The 18,946-nt window shown below is 43.2% G+C and overlaps 1 protein-coding gene across 4 annotated transcripts in view; it reads right to left on the reverse strand.

Annotated features, from left to right (window-relative positions):
- ESYT2 (extended synaptotagmin 2) overlaps positions 1–16,728 on the reverse strand; it is a 61,303-nt gene extending 44,575 nt beyond the window's left edge. For 2 of the 4 annotated variants that reach the window (XM_015853058.2, XM_015853057.2), the window contains exon 1: positions 16,256–16,728. In XM_015853058.2, coding sequence (XP_015708544.1) covers positions 16,256–16,609 — 354 coding nt within the window. In that variant the 5' untranslated portion in view covers positions 16,610–16,728. The remainder of the gene's footprint in view (positions 1–16,255) is intronic. The other 2 variants (XM_015853059.2, XM_015853060.2) reach the window with 2 other exon arrangements.
- Between the last annotated feature and the right edge of the window lie 2,218 nt (positions 16,729–18,946).

Genomic DNA, 18,946 nt, shown 5'->3' on the forward strand with positions numbered 1-18,946 from the left:
ACTTTGACAGCGCCCTCAGGAAGCCTGTTGATAACATCCAGCTGTTCGTTGCAGTCAACACAGTAGAGAGAAGGGATGCCAACCCAAGGGACCTGGACAGGCTTGAGAGATGGGGCAATGAGCAACAAGGCCAAGTGCTCCACTTTGTCTGGAGCAATCCCAAACAAAAACACCATCTGGACAGAGAATGGATTGAAATAAGCTCAGAGGAGAAAGACTTGAAAGCACTGGTTGATGAGAAGCTCAGCATGGCCAGATGCGTGCACACACAGCCTAGAAGGCCAACTGTATCTGGGGCTGGAACACTGTTCCCATGAAGAAAGGTTAAAGAACCTGGGCTCGGTCAGCCCAGAGAACAGAAGGCTCCAGAGACATCATTAAGGCCCTTCAAAATTTAAATGAGGCTTATAAACAAGATGGAGATCGACTTCTTCACGGCCTGATGACCCACCCCTGGAGTAGCTCAAGGCAAGGCTGGATGGGGCCCTGGGCAGCCTGATCTGCTGGGAGGCAATCATGCCCTTGGAGGAGGGGTTGGAACTGGATGATCTTTAAATATCCCTTCCAACTCAAGCCATTCTATGATTCTATTAACTCTGTGGGTCTCTTCCAATTCAGGATGTTCTGTGATTCTAAGCTCTTTAATGTCACCTACAACCCAAACCATTCTGATTCTGTGAACTGTCTCCAGCTATGAAAAGAAAGGCTGGCTTTTGGGTCAAACTGCCCACAACTCACTTCTATCTGTACTAAAAGGTTAAAGAGTTTGTCACAAAAAAGTTCTCCCTGTTGCTATTTTCATGTTTTCAATTACAAGTTTACAATTTGCTCACCCCAAAACCAGTAACGTTGCATGCAAATTCAAGCTGGGTTAACAGCATCCTTAGAAGCCAGACAAGCACACAGAACACAGTCATTATATAGTTCTTACACTCTTTTGCCTGATTAACTTCTATGTGCAGCAAAATCTATGCATACTGTATTGCATACAGTACTATCTAGCCAGATTTTATTCTTCATATTAAATGTTTTTTTTCTTTTTAAACATAATCAAAAATCATACAAGGTATAACTGACATCTTAAAATCTGCCTGTATTGTTTCTTGCTGAAAAACCAGAAGCTCACTACGTAAAATCCAGGAGGTATAAAGGATACATACAATGTGTGGCAGTTTGGTTGAACCCGTAAATACTCTGTGATAAACCCTCTCTGAAACTCTAAAACCATGCTGAGAAACTGACAGAAGGCAGAATAGTCTAATAACAAGAAAATAAATGCAAAAAAAAACCAACACCCCCCCCCCCCAAAAAAAAAAAACAACAAAAAAAACCAAGCCAAACAACCCACAACCACAATGTTTTATTTGGGTCTCAGTTCAAATTGTGATGATAAATGCTACAGAGAAAAGCTCAGGTTAATCGATAGCATAAGATAGTGCATATGGCACAAAGCATCTCTTTCTTGTTTTCCCATTCATGCACTTCATTGGACACGCACAAGAGTTCTCTGAAACTGTCCATGTTTGTTTCATGTCTTCTCCTTAAGGACACCACCCACTCTACAAATCAGTTACAACACGCTCGCCGGTAACAACAGCACTTCATCCAGCAGTGCAAGAATCTTGCCTGAACAGATACTGAGCACTGGGAAGTCCAAGCAAACTTCTATAGGTATAAACACAGGCACATAAAACCAAGTGATGTTTGTACACTTCTGGGCAGGTTCTTATGTAGAGCTCAGTGTTTTTAATGATCAGGTTTGCAGTAAGATTTCTAACATTTGATTTCTGTGAAAGGATTTTTTGCCTGCCCTCTCCCCCCACAAAGGGACTCCATCTCAGCACAGTGCACATCCTGCTGTTAGTTGTTTACAAAAGAGACTCAGAAAACAACACATACTTACTTGGCACCACTTACCAAGCCGTGCAGTAGGTGAGATCAAAGGCCCAGCCTTACCCTGCAACCACAACTGAGGCTTAAGGAACAAGAAAGCAAGCAGTATTACGAGGCTATCCTTCCCTGAACATACTTGCAATGTCTCCACAGGCTGACTCTAACCCTCAAGCAGGATCATATTGAGAACAGGAAACCAAAGAAATGTGTAACTGGGAGACACTGACCATTGAATTCTAACCCACTGCAACTGCAGGCATCGTTATGCTATTTCTGTTTATAAACTCCACCTTTAAACCATGGAGTTTGCTGCCATTACTCAGAACAGAGCAGGAAGGACGGCTTTGGTGTGTTTTTGGTAGCGTGGGTTGCTAAGGAAAGACTGAAGCACTCTGCTAGACCGAGTTTCTATACTTAGGTATGCTACATCATGTGTTTGAACTACAAGGTGGAACCAATACTCAGCCTGCCACCCGACTTATTTAACTGTTCGCTTCATTCTTATGTATCAGCCTTAGTATTTACTGCAGGCATATCCATTGGCTTAGCAATAAAATAGTGTTTTCTTTGTAAACCGAGGAGATCTTAAAACTACGTTTCCAATCCTGCCTACAGCTCATCATTCCTCTATTCACCCAAATTGCAGATCTGTTTCAATAACCTACCTTTCAACTGGAATAACTGCCCCGTGACTGAGCTTAACACCTCTTACCCACTTTATAATAAGTACAGCAAGTGTGCTTAAATTAGACCTGGGATACCATATAAAAAAACAACGAACCAACATCCACTGCTGAAAACAGACATGTTTAAGCTACCGGACTGCACAGTAACATCCAGCAAGCTGCAAATCTGCCACAAGACCCTGTGCTTTCTGTCAGCCTCAGTTACCATCAGAAAAACATCATACAAAGTTTGGAAGCAGTTGGGTTTTCACATGTAAATGCCGTATTTCATTACCCTGGCATTAGAAAAACAAGTAAAATCCTGGTTCCTGTAAAGTAGCTGCTGAACTCCTATGGATTCAGCAGGTTCAGGACTCGTGGCAGCATTATATTCCAACACACTTATGCACTGACGATAGCATGAAAACACCACAAAAACTACATTAGGAAGAACCCTCCAGCAGGTGGGAGCAATGCATGGGCAAAGCAGTCACAGACTGCAGATACAGTTGAAACATTCCTAAATATTTACTGCTCTGTTGACCCTTTGACTTGTGCACACAGCAACATTACACTACAGTCACTTGAATCTTCATGTCTTTATAAACAACAAAACTAAGGCAGGGAAAAAAAATATTGCTATAAGCAGTAAATTTGGAGTTCAGAAATCAACATCTGACTAGAATTTTGCTAGAATATCCTGGATTTTTTTTTACTTAAGCAGTTACAAAACCAGCCCTTCAGTGGGATCTCAAGTTACGAAAACATCTTCAGTATGTTGCAAGGATTTTCCAAGAATAATAATGAATTACTTTCAGGTAACAAGCACAATCCACCTGGAGACATGAACCACAAAGATGTTCCTGTACATACAGCCATAGTTTCTGCTCAGCTAGTGCTTACATGAAGATGTTTGCCCAGAACCAAAACTAATGGCCTCAAGTTGGGCCAGGGCAAGTTTAGGTTGGATACTAGGAAGCACTTCTTTACAGAAGGGGTAGTTAAGTACTGGAATGGGCTCCCCAGGGAGGTGGTTGAATCGCCATCCCTGGATGTGTTTAAGAGCCGTTTGGATGTGGTGCTCAGGGATATGATTTAGCAGAGGGTTGTTAGAGTTAGGGTACTATGGTTAGGGTGCGGTTGGACTTGATGATCTTCAAGGTCTTTTCCAACCTGGGTAATTGTATGATGCTATGATTACCTTTGTATAAAGGCAGCCACTGTCCTTCACACCAGCTTCAAAGGTTTCCAATTTAAAGATTCAAATATTGATGATCATAGACTAGATTACTCTTCTCTCATATTAAATCTGTATCCTTTACACGTTCAACAACAACCTCGACTATATGCATGTGCTTTATCACTAATAGAGAGAAAAAAGGACCTCTGGAGATACACATCTGGCAACATGTGTCCCAGGTCAGAGACCTCTGAAGACGCTTTTATTCATCACAAAGAAAGTCTCCAATGAATGCAAGTTTGTGTCCAAACTTAGGTTAACTAAAGTCAACTGTATTTTCAAACAGCGACTAAATATCTTGTGCCTAAAAACAATCTCAGTACCAGTTCTACAAATGGAAAGAAATTTCTATCAACTAAAGGCAACAGCCTGAGCTGACAAAAATCAGCCCCCTCATTCCATAGAATCTAGCATCAGGAAATCTTGCACATGACAATGACAGAATAACTGCAGCACTTAAGTGAACTGCTCCAAAGCAGAATCATCCTTAATCTGTAGTTTTCTTGACAGAGGTTACATCTGTGCATAAGTAAACCTGTACATACATTCAAAGTCACTGTTACCACCTGAACTCTCAACAGATTTTACAACAGATGCTGTTGACAGCGCTCATCCTTATTTTTTAATTAGTCCTATAAAAGAATATTTACTACATGAATTAATTAAAATCCAACAGCTGTGCCCAGATTGCTAATTTTAAGCATGTAAAAGTAGCAGTGAAGTTGTGACCTCATTACTCCGGGTTCTTATTGCAAAGAGGGAAAGGGACCTCCTGCAAAAAAATGCATCTTACTCGTTCTCACTGACTAAAGACAGATGGCAGAGAGAGCCGTACATCTCCAGAACGAGGTGCCCATGAATCCACATTTCCGTTTGCTATAGCAAACCTCATTATTTGTGCTAATTGGCAACAGCTTTGACTGTTGATTGTGTTGTTTCAGACCTGAATCCCAGTCCAGTATGATTAATAGATACTTTCAGCAGCCTAACTTTGGTCTGTATGCAGATCTTAATCACATGTAGTAACTTTCTTGCAGAAGATATTACTCGAATTTAGAATGCAGCAATGACAGTTCAAGAGGAGTCAGACCTGAGTAAAAAGCTACAGTTCTTTTCAGAGGTCTGCATAAATAATAATTCATAGTTGTATCATTCCAGCTGAAAAAAGTACTTCAAGGAACTCAATGGAAGGCTTTTCCAAACACAACTGGCCTCTGGCAAAGGAAATAAAAGCACATTTCTTTCCATTATAAAAGGCATACAAAGGTGCAAATCAAAATGCAACAAATGGCCCAGTACAATTTGCTGCATGTAAAACAGCCCCAGTTCTGGTCAGCGCATTTGAAAAGTTCGCAGGACATCAAATAGTCGATAAGCTTCACATTTATCCACAAATGATTTTTGTTTCAACTATGCTGAAAATCTTCTGTCTTCACAACACAGTTGAAGATTTGTTTGCCTGTGGAGAAGTCTTCCATCAAGAGATTTGTAAATGATACTGGAAAAAATTACACCATCTTTGAGATAGGTATTGCAATGTTTCATTATCCATGCTCACTTTTTGTCCCCGGAGGCTCAACAGAGTTACTTTCTGCTGAGTGATATCACAGAATTCACACAGAATCACAGAATGACCCGGGTTGGAAGGGACCTCAAGGATCATGTAGTTCCAACCCCCTGCCTGGCAGGGCCACCAAACATACACCTTTACTAAGATCAGGTTGCCCAGGGCCCCGTCCAACCTGGGTCTTGAACACCTCCAAGGACGGGGCATCCACAACCTCCCTGGGCAGCCTGTTCCAGGGCCTAACCACTCTCCTAGTGAAGAAATATCTTAAGTGCTGTGTCATCCACTAACTTGAGCTGTCCCAAATCTGCCTGGTTTTAATTTTATTTCTTCCCATTTCTCTTACTCAGTGGGAGATGACGGCATAACAGCTTTACTTATACACTGCATTCACCAGAGTACCACAGATAGGAACGTTATTTCTACGAGCTATGTAGCGCAATCAATCACAGCGATAAAAAGCAGAGCTGGATTTCATCACTTTGACTGCTGAAAGAAGAAACAAGAACAGGCAAAAGCCACAAGACAACTGTCATTTCCCTAAGCACTGCAAGCCTCAGGCAAGAAAACAAATGACCTTACCATCTCTCACAGTGTTTACATCTCTAATCTTGAGGCTCCTGTGTTACGTGGGAAGCACAAATCAGAACTTTACAGTGGAGGAAATACCTAAATGATCTGGCAGAGCTTAAAATCTGTTACTTTTAAGAATAATTAATAATTCTGCTCTGTCAAGTGGATCTATTTCTGTTATCTTGTCAAAAGTTGAAGATATTCAACAGTTTTTCAGCTGAAATGAAGATATCCAACAGCTTTTCAGCTGGCACTGTGAGGACACAGAAGTGAATTGATATTATTACAGTCTAGGATGAATGCTTTAAAGCAACTGTAAGCAAAAGCTATGATCACTTTCATCCCTTCAAGAGAGTTGCATGTAAAGCAGAAACATCTCCGCTTCTTATCTGAAGAAAATACCTGCTAAATATTCAACATGGCAAATACCAGATTTGCTTAAAGTGAAGATGAAAGATTGGATGCCTTCCACCAGAACTAACAAACAAACACTGTCCTACGGTTTCCTATCACCAAGTGTTCGAACATCTTATAAAACTGCCCAGTAGGTCTCACATCCACAAGCTCCAAACTGCCCACCACAATTCCTTCCTGGTTCTGCTCAAACATCCAGAGTAACACTGTGCAGATTCTCTCTGCAGACTTAACATAAGAGGTGTAAGACCTAGTAAGAAGGTGAAGACAAACACAAAAACAGACAGTTTCAAGTATATAAACTTGTATTTCCAGTGACAGCTTTGCCAGCAGTTCTAGTGTACCAGTATCATAGGCATCTCTCCCAGCAGCGCCAGTACAACACAACATTCAGTATACAGGATGCTGGTACACTAAAAACAACGAGAAAGTTCTGGAAAGCAACACGTGAGTCCCAATCTACTGTTTTGCAATAACATTTTTGTAGTTCCACATCTCTCCTACAGTAAAATTAAGGTTTTTATTCTTATATGAGAACCAAATCAAGTCTGTGGTTCTATGAGTGGATCTAATGAAGTCAAAAAAAAACAAACACCGGGGAGTTTTTTAGCACATCAGAGCACCAGAATGAACAGACTGGTAACGTTTTTGTTATTCACAACCATACTTTCAGAGCACTCAGAACACACAAGACAGAAACTTCACAGACTACAACTGCAACACTATCAAAACACAAAGGAACTGAAAGAACAACTGCTGGCAAAGATTTCTGTTACAAAGGTTAGACACAAAAAGTTATTAAGTGCAACTTTGACAAGTTTTATGTGTAGACAAATCTGGTAAATAACCAATTACCACAATAAAACTTATGTGAATGAAACAGGAATAAGAAAATTGAGGCTATGAAAAACAGATGGATAACTGAAGCACATTCGCATCAACACGAAGCTCACACCTAACACACTCAGCCTGAAAAGAGAGGAAAAAAAAGCATTCTGAAGTGCAAATATTTTCCTTAAAAGATAGACTGAATTGTAGATGATCATGAGACTACAGTTTAACTTATCACCAAATCAATCACCTAATTTATCACTATTAAATCTTCTTGTACCACATACAATTCTAATGACTAAAATGCCAATTTCCCCCTTCCCCACCTTACTTTTCCTGGTGCTTCTTGACATGTAACTGGCAGTGAGTGGGTGGATGGCAAAGTGTTCTCTTTCTGGTTCAAGTATTTTAGGAGAAAGTAATCGGTTGAGGAACATGGCTGTTTAAAATACGTATTTAGTCAGCATCATAAAACTCACTACTAGACTAAGATAAATATCCAAGATAATTTAGCATTCTAATTAACAAGATGAATCAACAGACTGGAGGAGGAGGGAAAGGAAAACAAAATAAGAACAGACATTTCTTCATTTGAAGTGTCACACATTCACTGCAGTAATGACAGCCTGCTTGGAAACATGCAGACAGATCAAACTTGCTCACCACCAACAAATCTGCAGAGTTTGTTCGCTGCGGCTGCAGGCTGCAGCTCAGGGCACGGCTCGTAAAACTCCTTCCAGCAGCACAATAACAACAGAGTTCTTGTCAAGTTTTTGCATACAGAATTCCCAAGCAGAATTCACTACTGCATTTCCAAGCTAACCAAGTTAGAGGCCTACAGAATATACCAAGAAGGGCATCTGACAATAGCAGGACACAGGGAAATGGTTTTAAGTTAAAAGAGGAAGATTTTTAGGTTGGATGTTAGGGGGAAGTTCTTCACGTAGGGATTGGTTAGGCCCTGGAAATCAGGCTGCCCAGGGGAGGTTGTGGGTGCCCCGTCCTTGGAGGTGTTCAAGACCAGTTTGGACGGGGCCCTGGGCAACCTGATCTAGTAAATGTGTATGTTTGGTGGCCCTGCCAGGCAGGGGGGTTGGAACTACATGATCCTTGAGGTCCCTTCCAACCCGGGTCATTCCGTGATTCTGTGTGATCTGAGAAAGCATAGAAACTACTTTTCAGGCCACGTGTTACAAAGAAGCAACAGTGCTTAAATACAAAGCTAACCAAGATCTACCTCAGCTGATTCTACTTGAAGTTTTGTGACATTAAATTCTCTCCATTCAAACAAACAGATGGAAAAAGGCGTGCAATTTACACTAAGTACAAATCTCTTCAGCGAAAGCACTTGCTTGTGAACTACAATGTAAACCTGACCCTGCTGCTGCTATATGATAAGGACAGCCAAATGACAATGTAATGCTTGCTTGTCACATGATGGTTATTTTCAGCCAAGCAAAACCAGCTCCATATTTGCAGTAACAACTTCCTGAGGCATCATTCCAGGCTGCTCCAGCTGAACACCGTTAGCCCCATCTCCAGCATTCAACTGCTACGGAGAGTTCCACAGTCACATCAGGGTGTAGCAGGCAGAACTCAGTGCAGTGAGTCATTATACAAGAACGCTCTGCTTTGGAAGGTTATTTATATAACTGGAGTTCCATTGAAAATGGTGAGTTTTAGCAATTTGCTGCACAGAATTTTAATAATAGCTATTTAGCTGACAGCCATCTCAACAACTTATGAAGTTGTACTTCTTCAAAGATAGCCTCCATCTACTCCTTTTGCTGGTAAGCTTAACACTTAACCAAAGTGTCTTAATTCCAGCTAGGATAGACTGTTTTCTTCAGAGTGCGAGGTATGCTTTGGTTCCAAGTGAAAAGCAATGTTGATAACACTGATGTTTACAGCTGCTGCTAAGCAGTGCCGTACAGAGCCAAGGCCATTTCAGTTTCACAGAGAAGGAGATGTGAGGAAGGAGAATTAGGAGAGCTGGCTTAAACTGGTGACAGGGATATTCCATACCATTAGATTTCATGCGAAGGAGTCTTGAAGGGGGTTGGAGTTCATCTCACTCTTCCACTCGCTGGGCATCAGTTGGTAGGTGGTGAACAACTGCTTGTGCATCACTTGTTATATACATTCATCTACATATGCACATATATATAGTCATAATTACTATTCTTTTCATTTTTGTAATTAGTTTTATCTCACCCCATGAGTTCTTTGGTGGTTTTTTTCAGTTTTCCCTTCCATCCCACTGGGAAGAGAGTAAATGCCTGTGTGATGGTGAGCTACCTGCTGGGTTAAACCACTACCCAAATGCTGCTATTTTATGCAGAAAAGGTTTCTTATCATTTGCAAGCTGCAGCTGGAGACTGAAAGCTAATTAGATTGTAGCTTAAAACTAAACCAATCATAGGATAATTGATGCTGGAAGGATCCTCTGGAGCTCATCTGATCCAACCGCCCACTAAAACCAGGGCTGACTCTGAAGTTGGCTCGAAGTATCCATAGTTGGTATATTTGATAATTAAGTATGTTTAAATGTTAAAGAACCTGGATGTGCAACTTGACATTATAAATTTTCCCAGTGCATATTTTGCCTTCCCACAAAAACATCTCAGCAGTGTAATTTGCCACTTGTTTCTAAGAGAGCCCTCTCTGTGCATGCTACATTGTTCCATTTCACTTCAAACCTGACCATAGACTTCCACATCCTCCTTTTTGTAGGCAGCAGCTCTCATGTGGCAGCACAGATCGCTAACTCCAGGAAACAATCCAGCTGAATGCTCAACCTGGCAAAAATCCGTGCTTAGTTGGCCAAGTAAATTCTAATGCTGGCACAAGAAGGCAGTGGGAAAATGCAACTGTGTGCAGGACATGCTTTTTGTCAGGAGTGCACTTCATTTTGAAACTGCAGAATCATTCGCTTTGATTTAACTGCTGGACTCCCTGATTCTCTCTGGAATAAGCTTATTTGAGCACAGGGAAAAGCAGGACTTGGCTTACACATAAAACCTAGAGATGCTGTTTATATACATTCTCATGAATAAGGAATTGTTAACGGGAAGAAGCTTGAAAACTCCCACTGTTCTTCTTTTACCAGTATCACAGGAAGCACATAGATGGAAAAGAGCAAAAACGTAAAAAGGCTGCAGCATTTGAGCTGCAAAGAAAACAAGGCTTCACAAGTCCAACAGGGATTGGAACATGAAGGTTGGCAGGAACTACATAGGAATAAAAATCAGAACTGAGCTGAGGATGGGGATCAAATAACTCCGCAAAGAGGCTGAGAAGCACCTTTCCTCCACCCCTGAAATACCTTATCAATGAAATTCAAGAGCAGATGGGATACAGTTTACCTGCACTATGAGCTTAAGAGAAATAAAGGAATACGCTGAGGAATGAGAGATAGATCAGGATAAAGTACCTTAAGAAACAAATGGAATGGATATAGCCAGACCAGGGTATCTACAGACAGTAGTACCTACTGAATATACCCAAAAGGTGAGCTGATCTGGTGGAGTCTCCTGTCCATGGCAGGGGGCTGGAACTAGGCCATTTTAAGGTCCCTTTCCACCCAAACTATGTTATAATTTTACAATCCCGATTATTGAAATTCACCTCTGTAAAAGAACATCCTAACAAAGCTGAATTTGGACTTATTCCAGTCCAACGGGGAAACAATCAACCACTGCTATCCTTTATTTTCAGTAAGAGTTCACAAACACCAGAGAAAAATAAGGATTTTCCTTTCAATAAGTGCAGTATTCTCCCTAAACATGGAAATGCAGCTCTACGTATACTTCAAGTTTTGCTTGCCAAGCTTACATCAAACTCAGAAGGTGTCCCCAGCCAGTTCCTGAGCTCCTGGTGGGGTGTTCATTCCCACCTCCCTTAGGAAAGAGTAGTAGCTAAAAATAATCAGAGCAACTATCCACATTACCAACATCAAATACAATGGAATCTATAAAAGATAATTCCAGAACAGCAACACAAATAAGAGATCTTTGTATCTATACAATGAACCACACCAATCCAACAATTTAAGTTAGTTTATAATCATTAACTGCTGCTTTCAGAACCTGATATACAATATAAAACTCTACCATCTCAGCACAGACATACGGTCAGCAAGAAACTGCTGTACAGTTCAAAAGTTACACCAAAGGCAATTTAAGCAATTAGAAAACTTCCGTGCAGTTGTTAGCAATGGCTGGGAAAATGGGAGAGAACTAATTTGATTTATATTGCAGCTTAGGTCAAAGATGCTTATTTTACTAGAAACAAAAGACTACTTGTTCTTTCATATTAAAATACAGGAACGGGATGTTAAAGAATTGCTTTGAATGCTCAAAATTTCTACAGCAGGGTTACAATACTATAAGCCAGTATGAAAACATTTGGATAATAACCTTCCTATTTACCAGCAGGCCCTCATGCAAAGTGAAAAGAAACACAAAAGAATGGAATTCATGCCCAACTACATTCTGTGATGTGTCAACAACCTCAAGCAGCACTAATGTAAAGCCAGAAGAAACTCGTAAAAGAGGCAGAAAAGGTCGATGGTTCTCTTGGTTCCCCTCCTCCCTTCTGTAAAACTTTGGTCTTCGCTGCCAAGACCTTTATGACTTCTGCCTATTCTAATACAGCTAAAGTCAGCCCCACCCCTGTATTCAAAAACTCAGGCATGAAAACAGCACTGTCAGACTTGATTGAAGATAAAATAAAGATACACCTTCCTCAATTACTGAGACAAACAGCACAATTGAAGAATACATTTGAAGTTGTTCCAAAAGTCGCTAGTAACTGTTAGATAACATCAATTTGTTATATTGGGGAAAAAAAACCCACAATGATATAAACATGTGTGTAGAAGGCCTGATGAAACTGAAACCAGTTCAAAAGTCACATTATTACTTTCAGATTAGTGTTTTTTCTACAGTATTTGACATCATATTGATCAGCTCACCACATGGTTTTCTACCATAAGTACTCCAGAAAAGGATATTTTTGTATGAAACACACAGTGATGCTTTTATCACATTATTACACGAGAGTATGAAGTATGTGACAGAAATAAACTCAGTACAGTTTTAACATAGTAAATCTGAAACCTTTGTTTGAGAAAGACAACAAAGTTGTCACCTGCCTGGTCCCCATTTATCTGTTTTATCCCCATTTATCTCTGCTCTCCATTCCTAATACCACCATTCACATCTCTTAATCCCGTGGTACTCTCACAAAGTCACCTCCATTACCTTCTGAAGTACAAGAAGCAACACTGAACCAAATGAAACTCCTTCCAAAACAAAGCAAACCAAAACAAAAACACAGAATCACACAAATCACGTGTGATTACGTGATGTGGACACTACGAGGCACTTAGAACAGAAAGCAGTTTTAAAGAAAAACAAAGCATCAGGAGGAAGGATGTGAACTTCATTTGTTAAGTACTCTCCAGTTATTATTCAGTTCTTACTCACACCCTTTCATACTTTCCAGATGCAGGCTGGCAGCCTCGAGTATACGGCCATGTGTGGTACTCACCAGCTAAACTGATGAGATCCAGCTTAGCTGCAGCTACAGCAATAACAGCATTAACTGAAGGTATAATAAGAAGCTGAGAGAAAGATCTTTTTGTTCAACAGGAATTAATAAGCAAACACGGCATTGCAGAAATCCATTTGTTTACCAGGTGTACTGAGCACACACTTATGTCAGCAGAGAGTCTTTGGGGATTCTATCCTTTACTATCAACCTAAGACCCAGTTCTCAAGTTTGATTCTACATCATTCAGAAGTCTTTGTGCCAAACAAATGTAAGAGCATCACCACCTCTACCCTCTGTACTCTGCAGATGTAACTCTGTACAGGATATGACTCTGCAGTTACAGCTCTAACGTTTCTTCTTTCACAGTCATACTGAGTTATCAGTATAAATCAGTTATTACTGAAATCTTCACTGCTCTGACCACATAACTGGAGTATTTGACAAACTTATAGAAGGGTTTGGGGGAAAAAAACATTATATACATATATATTATTCTAACATAAGACTAAACACAAATAACTTCATAGTTCTCTGGGCAACGTGTTCCTAGCATACCTGGCACAGGCACATACAGAAGTAACTGAACTTTGAGCTATTATTTTCTTTCTGCACTAAAAAAGGGAGCAAACAATGTGCTGCGATATCAGAACTCGGTAGAAAAAGCAAACCTGACATATCAACTGCCACCAATTCATAATGTGTCCAAATCAGAACATGCAAAAAAGTCACTGTGAGTTTCAGGAAGTGCAAATAATTCATAGGAGACAGATTACTGTGGAGAGTTAAACACATAATTTTTATTTTCCCAAATCTATCACCATTACAAAGGAAAATGACCAAGTGATGGAAGGTGACAGGACCCAGTGACTGACCAAGAGGTCCCTGACCAAGGGGTTGTGACATCAGTGAGATGACTGCCTACCCTGGCCTTGCACCTGGACTCCAGCTGAGCATGTCTGGAAGATCTGGAATGTTGAGCCAGGCTTTGCGTCATTGAATGGCTTGGGTTGGAAGGGACCTCAAGGATCAAGTTCTAACTCCTCTGTCACAGGCAAGGCTAAACCAAGAACTAGATCATCTCATCTTGCTTCAGTCATGGTGTGGTGCTGCTGCCATCAGTTCCCAGTGTTCATCTCTGCAGCACTGCTTACATCTCCCATTTCTGCCTGGTATTTCCCCAGCCCATGGTGATGGAGGTGGCATCACACCGTATCTATCCAGATTGTGGGCACAGTCAGGACGATGTCACCAACCTAATCCTTGTCTCCATCAGCTTTACTCTGACTGTGTGGCGTGGTGGGTGCAGAACAAACTGAGCTGTTTGGGGATGAGTTAAGACCATTAAATACTTGGTGAAGTCAGACAACAATTACTTGCAGTGCTTTGTCCCAGAGCCTGCAAAACACTCAGATGACAGCCTGCAGGATGAGCAGGGAGCTGCACAGCCAGTGCTCAAGGCTTCTAAAGTCAGCTTCCCACCTGAGGTGTCAGCAACGCTATTCTGGAAGCACACAGGTGACCTCAAACCTCTGTTCTAGCGGCTGCCACAGGAGCTGGAAATGGTTTCCACCAACAAATGAAAGGAAGTGCTGGTAGGGCAGAGCACCATCACATGCTTCCTGTGCATATACAGGCTTGATCATGATTAGAAACCAAGAGGGCATACTTCAGTTTGGAGCTCACATTGAAACAGACAGATAAACTGGATAACAGCAACCTATCAGTACTAAAGAGATGTCAGACTTTATATATACCTAGTACCACTTGTTTGAAATACTGAAATTAATGAGTCTCCAGGATAACTTTAAAACAGAAGGAAAAAGAACAGGTGTTGTCCAAGACAAGTTACACAGGCAGCAAAAAGACTCACGCACAGCTTAATGATTATGATAGCAGACATGAAGGGTCACGTTTGATTTGGGTGGTCCCTCAGTCCTCAAAACTGCTGTTTTCCATATTGTATGTAATCTGGAAGCTACATTTATTTGGTTGCAGGATGCTTCCAGGATACAGCATACACCTAACAGAACAAAAACAACCAAGCAACCAAATTGGTCTTGAAAATCTGAGAATAAGATTAAAGAAGGGAAAAAGAAAAGCTGATTTATATCTGCCAGTTGATGAAGGCCACACTCAGGGGAAGCCCTGCCTATCGATCAGATGCTCTCTCACTATCCAATGATACACAGCTGTTTGCAGCCAGCACTCATCCTTCTCTCTAATGCAGGCAGAAATCCAAAGTCAAGAAGTCCCTTTTCAGGTATTCAGACAACTCCACAGAAGAATTAATTGCTACTTTATCAGAAGTAACAAATTATGAAAAGGAAAAAAGGGGGAAAAAAAGGCAGCAGCTCAATGATTTCTAATTTAATACTTGCATTTCAGCTCCAGGCAGTAAACCCATTTTGCTCCTTTTGAAGACAGCCCCCGCTCCACTACAATGTTCCCCTTGAACTCAGGTAAAAGATGCAAGAAAACAGAAGGAAAAAAGCCTCCCATTTCACACCTGTATGCTGTACCTGCTCTGGATACCCAAAACTTGTATAACTTCCTTACTGCAGCTGGGATGGGCCACATCAGGTAGAAGTCTGACCATGTGAAAACAGCAGCTGGGACAGTTATTGCAGCCTTGATTGTGCGGGGTCAGTGCACCCAGCAGAGACGGCTAACAGAGAGGAGCAGGGAGCAGCCAGAAGCAACGTCTGGTGGGATGTGTTAGCAGGAACCCTCGAGGCTGCTGCTGTAAGAGCTGCAAGCCCCGCACAGCAGGTTACTACGGCAGAACAAGCTATAGGATGAACACTGCCGGGTAGCTGGCTGTATGCTGTGCTTAAAAAAGCGTTAACACTCCAAAGTAAAAATTACAATGAAAGGGTATTCAGCTTTGGAGCCGTTTCAGCTAAAGCTTAAATTAAAAATAAATAAATAAGGGAGCTCCAAAGACTTATTAGAAAGCTCTAAACCTCGCATGAAGGTTTCACTCTCCAAGGGAGCCCTACACAACCAACCACAGCGCAGCACAAACGAGGCCACCGCGCACATCACAGCAAAGCACTGAAACCACTCGAACCACCACCTCGTCTTTCTGTTACCGTTAAGAAACGCGTTATTTAAAGATGCAGCACAGCTCGAACACTGATTTTGTCATCTCTAATCTCAACTTTCTCAGAAAACGCTCCTTCCCCAGTGCACATCACAGCGACCTCACAGATCTGCAGGGGGAACACGCCGGTCTTTTAAGTCCTCTTAGCGGGGGAAGCCAGTGGGGCCGGAGGGCAGCGCCAGGCTCGGGTTAACGGCGGCGGGGCCGCGATGCCGAGTGCATGGATGCTCCCCGGGCTTGCCCAGCAACACACCACGCAGGACGTGCCCCCAGGTACGGCATCCCCTCACCTCGTCCCTCCCGGCCCGCAGGAGGGGCTGAGGCCCCGGCCCGCCCCACAGCCGCGCTGCCCGCCGGGCTCGGAGCCGTCTCGGAAGCGCCGAAGGGTGTTGGCCGCTCGCTCCCTCACTCACCCACGCAGGCAGATCGGCGGAGGAGACGCTGAGCCGCACCGCCTCCTCCTCGTCCTCCAGGAAGGCGAGAGCCCGGCCCAGGCGGGAGGTCTTGCCGCCGCGGTGCCGCCGGATCCAGAAGAGCCCGCACAGCGCTATGAGCACCCAGCTGAAGCTCAGCCCCAGGTAGCCCAGCACGTACACGGGGAAGATCAACACGAAGCTCCTGGCGAACTGCGACACCAAACCCGTCACATCCACGCTCAGCATCGAAGGCGGCGGCGGCTCCGGCCCCGCGTCCCCCCCGGCCGCCGCTTTCTCCGCTGCGGCGGGACTCCCCGCTCCGGGGCACTGCTTCTCCGCGGCCCCGCTCATGCTCTACCGCAGCGGCGGCTCCTACGACTGCGGCCGCTCCTCCCGCTGCTGCTCCTCCTCCTCCTCGTCGGGCGCTGGCTGCGATCGAGCAGGGGGCAGGGCGGCGTTGGCGCCTCGCATCCTGCGCCCGGCCCCGCTCGCCGCGCACCGACACCAACCGCCGCCCGCTTCCGGGTTCGGGGCGGCCCGGCCCCAGGAGCCGACCGCCACCGAGGGGAGGGAACAGCCGCCGCCAGAGGGAGCAGCGGGCTGAGCCGCGCTGCGCTGCCGCCACCTCCGTGCCGCCTCACGCAGACCCCTCAGCCCGGCCCGGGGAAGGTCCCATCAGTTAAAACCTTCTGTAGAGCTTCTTGTTTGACTTCGTTGGGGGAGATGATTAAGAGACGGAGTGATAAATGAGTTAGAGGGACCAAAGGCTGGTCGCTCCCCACACGAGGTGCAGGAGGTGTTTTCCAAAGCCCTGCTCTTATCCCAAATAGAGCAGGCTTCTCTGTCATCTCTGCACAGCAGTTCCAGGGCATTACACAAACCCTGATCTGTGGAACTAAGAAATCTGCTACAGCTTTGCATCTTGTATCTCTCTGTGACAGTAACATTCACTTCTCCCACCCTCCCTCCTCCCCTTTCTTTATCTCTTCAGTTATTTTAATATAATCCTGAATGCGTTGTTCCTGTATCAGCTTCTTCCCTCCATTCCTACACTCAGGCCCAATGGATGATGCGAAGAAAAACTACTTCAAGCCATAGGCTCACACTGCTCTTAATTAACTTATTCTTTTCCATCAATAGTACATGTTCTTCACTTGTATAATGAAGTTACTGTCAGGATAACAATTCAGGAAGAGCAAATGCCACAAAAAGGAGTAACAGAATTAACAATTACGATGATCTGGTAATCCAAGCTTGGAAAATGACCATTTACTTATTGTGAGAGAATGGAAAACTTGCCTGCTGCGACACTTAGGGGACAGAAGGACAGTCTAATGCCCTATAAAAGCTTGTTACCTTAAGCTGGACATACTGAGTATAACCGTGACCCATCTGGATACCAACAATATCTAACCTGTAAGTGTGGGTTGGTTGGTATAGGTCTTGGGCTTAAGTGCTCCATTCAACTTCTCTGTCTAGTTTCACAATATCAGAAACAGAATATACCTGTTCCACAAACCAAAAGGAAAAAAAGTGATTGAATTAGCATGACATTTTGCCAACCGACTCTGTACCATATGTTGCATCTCGTTCTCCCATCCTTTATGTCTCAGTGAGTATTGTGCAAATGAGCTGGATATAGAACTCATCGAGGGGCACCCTGTACAGTCAGTAACACACATCTGAAAAAGCTGAATCTTGTAGTAGCATTTGCTATGACAAACATAATTGTAGGCATGACAGCATTGATCTTGGGCAGCCTAATGAATTAGTCAATACAGAACTCTGATGATTCAGAAGTAAAGGCGTACAGTGCCAATCAAGTAGGCAAACAAAAGCAGGATCTTCTAAGATTAATCCGAACGCGTTTATCTGTAGCATCAATGGAAAGCTCTGATGATAAAGAGGTTACTGCTGACTTCTCAAAGCTTCTGTAGATAACTGATCTGGCTCCACACAGCATTGGGATGAAGAAAATGGGTGGTATGAAATTAGTATACTATGATTATAATAGGAGCAATAGAATCTCATTAAGATACAAACTCTGCTGCTGGAGGATAATTTAAAATCACTTATTCTATTAGAGCGTTTGATACCGTGTTCTTGATAAACAAAAAAGCCAATGGCACACTGGGGTGTATTAAAAAGAGCGTGTCCAGCAGGTCGAAGGAGGTGATCCTCCCCCTCTACTCTGCCCTGGTGAGGCCTCATCTGGAATGTTGTGTCCAGTTCTGGGCTCCCCAGTACAAAAAAACCAGGGATCTCTCGGAAAGAGTTCAACAGAGAGCCACAAAGATGATGAAGGGCCTGGAGCATCTCTCCCATGAAGAAAGGCTGAGTGAACTGGGTCTGTTTAGCCTTGAGAAAAGAAGGCTGAGAGGGGACCTGATCCAGGTCTATAAATATCTGAGGTGGGGGGGGGGGCAAAGTGGCGAGGCCAGACTCTTTTCAGCAGTGTGTGGAGACAGGACAAGGAGAAATGGCTGGAAACTGGAGCATAGGAAGTTCCACACGGATATGCACAAGAACTTCTTTATGGTGAGGGTGATGGAGCACTGGAACAGGCTGCCCAGAGGGTTGTGGAGTCTCCTCCTCTGGAGATATTCAGGACCCTCCTGGATGCCTATCTGTGCGACCTGGTGTCAGCTACTTGAAGGTAGTTTTTGTCCTTCAGGCTCTATATGGAGG

Source organism: Coturnix japonica, chromosome 2 (assembly GCF_001577835.2).
Source record: "Coturnix japonica isolate 7356 chromosome 2, Coturnix japonica 2.1, whole genome shotgun sequence".
Taxonomy (NCBI): domain Eukaryota; kingdom Metazoa; phylum Chordata; class Aves; order Galliformes; family Phasianidae; genus Coturnix; species Coturnix japonica.